This window comes from Electrophorus electricus, chromosome 24 (genome assembly GCF_013358815.1).
Source record: "Electrophorus electricus isolate fEleEle1 chromosome 24, fEleEle1.pri, whole genome shotgun sequence".
Classification (NCBI taxonomy): Eukaryota; Metazoa; Chordata; class Actinopteri; order Gymnotiformes; family Gymnotidae; genus Electrophorus; species Electrophorus electricus.
The window spans coordinates 11,732,445-11,734,944 of NC_049558.1; the positions used below are offsets into that span (position 1 = coordinate 11,732,445).

A 2,500-nucleotide genomic window follows, 5' to 3' on the forward strand; every position below is an offset into this window, starting at 1 on the left:
ACTCCCTCTATCACAAATGCCCCTCAGCACTGCAGTGCCACTGTAAATGTACAGCAGGTGTTGTGCTGTGTTGTGTGCCTCTGACATCTTCCTGCCTGTTCAGTCTGCTCCAGGGCAGCGCCAAGCGGAACACACATTGCTCAGGTTCTTACGCTTCAGCCAAATTTAACTGTTCAATCATTTCTGTTCAGTCATTAAAACAATTAGCTAATGTCCAAACAGCCGAGCTGCTCAGTGTGACAGTGCTACCGGTTTGATTTCGGACACAGAATGAATAAACATTTGACGCCGTTGGCACGTCAGCAGGCAGCTCCAGCGTTGTGGGGGCGTTTTTGTCCGTGAGGTCGTTAAGCTGACCAGTAAGCCAGAGATGGATGTTCCTTCAGGACTCTGGTTGGCAGAGTGGGAAGCTTCTTTAAGTCCACCCTGGTGTTCTCGTCACTACGGTAACCGGTGAACAGAGGATCCGTTAATTTAAGGCATAAAAACGTTTTTTTTTAACTCAGTGAGTTCTGATAACTGTTCAAAGACTTTGGAGAAAGCACAGTCAGGCCAACTCAGTGACACACGGCGAGGTTTCAGTCTTTGGGCTTTATTTACCTGGTATAGTCGCCTTTGGCTTCCTGGAAATATAAACCACATTTGTGTTCATGTTTTGGGTTTCTGTCAGTGTGGCAAATAGAGTACAAGATTAATAAGAAAACCAAACCCAACGGGACTCTTCTAACCTGCAGAGCGTGTGCAGCCAGTTTGAAAACGAGTTCACTCTCCACCTCGATGTCGCCCTGGACGAACGCAAGCAGGGAGGGGAGACATAGAAAGTTCACTTATGGCCAGGTACTAATACACACAACATTCCAGCGCTGGTTATTTTTGAATACCTGATCGGTAAATATGTTTATTCAATGTTTATGCCCTGCTTAATCACATATTTGCTAATAAAAAGTGAAATGACTTTTTACGTTGGCTGCATTTTAAAGCTCTTGCACAAGTGACTTTATCGGATTATCGGCTGTTCAATAAAGCTGTTGTGATTTTCCTGTTTTTTTTTCTTCTGCCGTGATTTTCTTTTGGCTTGTGAGGATGACGAGCGAGTCTCGAGAAGCCGACTCTAGGCTGTTTAATGTGTGTGTAGTAAACATCATAATGGTGGTTTTTTTTGGAGAAGCCGATCTGGGAACCCCGCCCAACCGTCTTCGCTCGGAGCCCTGATGGCCGTTGGGGGGTTTGAAGCGGTTTAACTAACAGGGGACCGTGGGCCGGGGCGCAGGCGCGTAGACTCGCCGAGTGGTGGAGGTCCATCTACTCACGTTATAAATGGCAGCTTTAGCATTGAGAAAAAAAAGCTCCACGGTTGTGTGCTCCTTCAGCTGGGAAATGTTCTCAATGTAAAATCTGTCGAGGAGAAGACAGAGAGTTTTAGCACTTCACACCATGGCAGCACGGTGGCTTGCTGGTTGGTGTGTTCGCCTCTCAGCTCTAGAGTCTCGGGTTCTAGTCAGTACCTGGGTGGAGTTTCCATGTTCTGTCTGTGTGGGTTCAAAAACACAGAGATGATGTTGATTGGATATTCTAAATTGTCCTGTATGAATGTGAATTGTGTAAGTATATATGTATGGATATATGTACAGTGAAGGTTGGTGGTGTGTGTGTCCAGTGATGGTTGGTGCTCTGTGTGTGTGTGTCCAGTGATGGATGGTGTGCTGTGTGTCCAGTGATGGTTGGTGCTCTGTGTGTGTGTGTGTCCAGTGATGGTTGGTGCTCTGTGTGTGTGTGTCCAGTGATGGATGGTGTGCTGTGTGTCCAATGATGGTTGGTGCTCTGTGTGTGTGTGTGTCCAGTGATGGTTGGTGCTCTGTGTGTGTGTGTGTGTGTCCAGTGATGGTTGGTGCTCTGTGTGTGTGTGTGTGTCCAGTGATGGTTAGTGCTGTGTCCTGGTCCTGGCTGTGGTTTCTAATAGAGAGTGCACTTTGTGTGAATGATTAGATGGTAAAAGCTGATTTCTGTTTGTAAAGTGTCCTTGGGTTGGAGAAATGCACAATATAAATGTGACTAATAACATTTCTATCGTTCCCTTTAACAGACGGTTGAGCTTTTAGGTTTATGGAGCAGTCAGAGACTCATCTAACCTGCTCCCTTTTCCAGGAATGACTCGTAAGCAATGGATTCCAGGTGTGTCCCAGAGCCAGACACACGTACCTGACCCTGAAGCTGAGGGCGATGGGACCAGACTTCCTGGAGAAGTCATGGTCCAAAACTCTGCGTTCCAGCTGAAGCCATTTACACTGACCACTAGGGCAACAAAGAAGATAGAAAAGCTGCGTCATGAGAATTCTAGCATTCACATTCAGTGTGTGTGTGTGTGTGTGTGTGTGTGTGTGTGTGTGTGTGTGTGTATATGTGTGTGTGTGTGTGTGTGTGTGTGTGTGTGTGTGTATATGTGTGTGTATGTGTGTGTGTGTATGAGTGTGTGTGTGTGTGTGTGTGTGTGTGTGTGTAT

At 46.5% G+C, this 2,500-nt stretch overlaps 1 protein-coding gene and 1 long non-coding RNA gene across 7 annotated transcripts in view; one reads left to right on the plus strand and one right to left on the minus strand.

Annotated features, from left to right (window-relative positions):
• frmd4bb (FERM domain containing 4Bb) overlaps positions 1–2,500 on the minus strand; it is a 33,859-nt gene that overhangs the window by 15,727 nt on the left and 15,632 nt on the right. For 3 of the 6 annotated variants that reach the window (XM_027025581.2, XM_027025579.2, XM_027025580.2), the window contains 4 exons: positions 2,200–2,292; positions 1,311–1,395; positions 601–785; positions 358–441 (listed from right to left, as the gene is read on the minus strand). In XM_027025581.2, the coding sequence (XP_026881382.2) occupies positions 358–441; positions 601–785; positions 1,311–1,395; positions 2,200–2,292 (447 nt within the window). Of the gene's footprint in view, positions 1–357; positions 442–600; positions 786–1,310; positions 1,396–2,129; positions 2,293–2,500 lie in introns of all 6 variants that reach the window. The other 3 variants (XM_027025582.2, XM_027025584.2, XM_027025583.2) reach the window with 2 other exon arrangements.
• LOC113587077 overlaps positions 500–2,500 on the plus strand; it is a 2,229-nt gene continuing 228 nt past the window's right edge. Inside the window, exons 1-2 of the long non-coding RNA XR_004775605.1 lie at positions 500–603; positions 735–837. This is a non-coding gene — a long non-coding RNA (uncharacterized LOC113587077). The remainder of the gene's footprint in view (positions 604–734; positions 838–2,500) is intronic.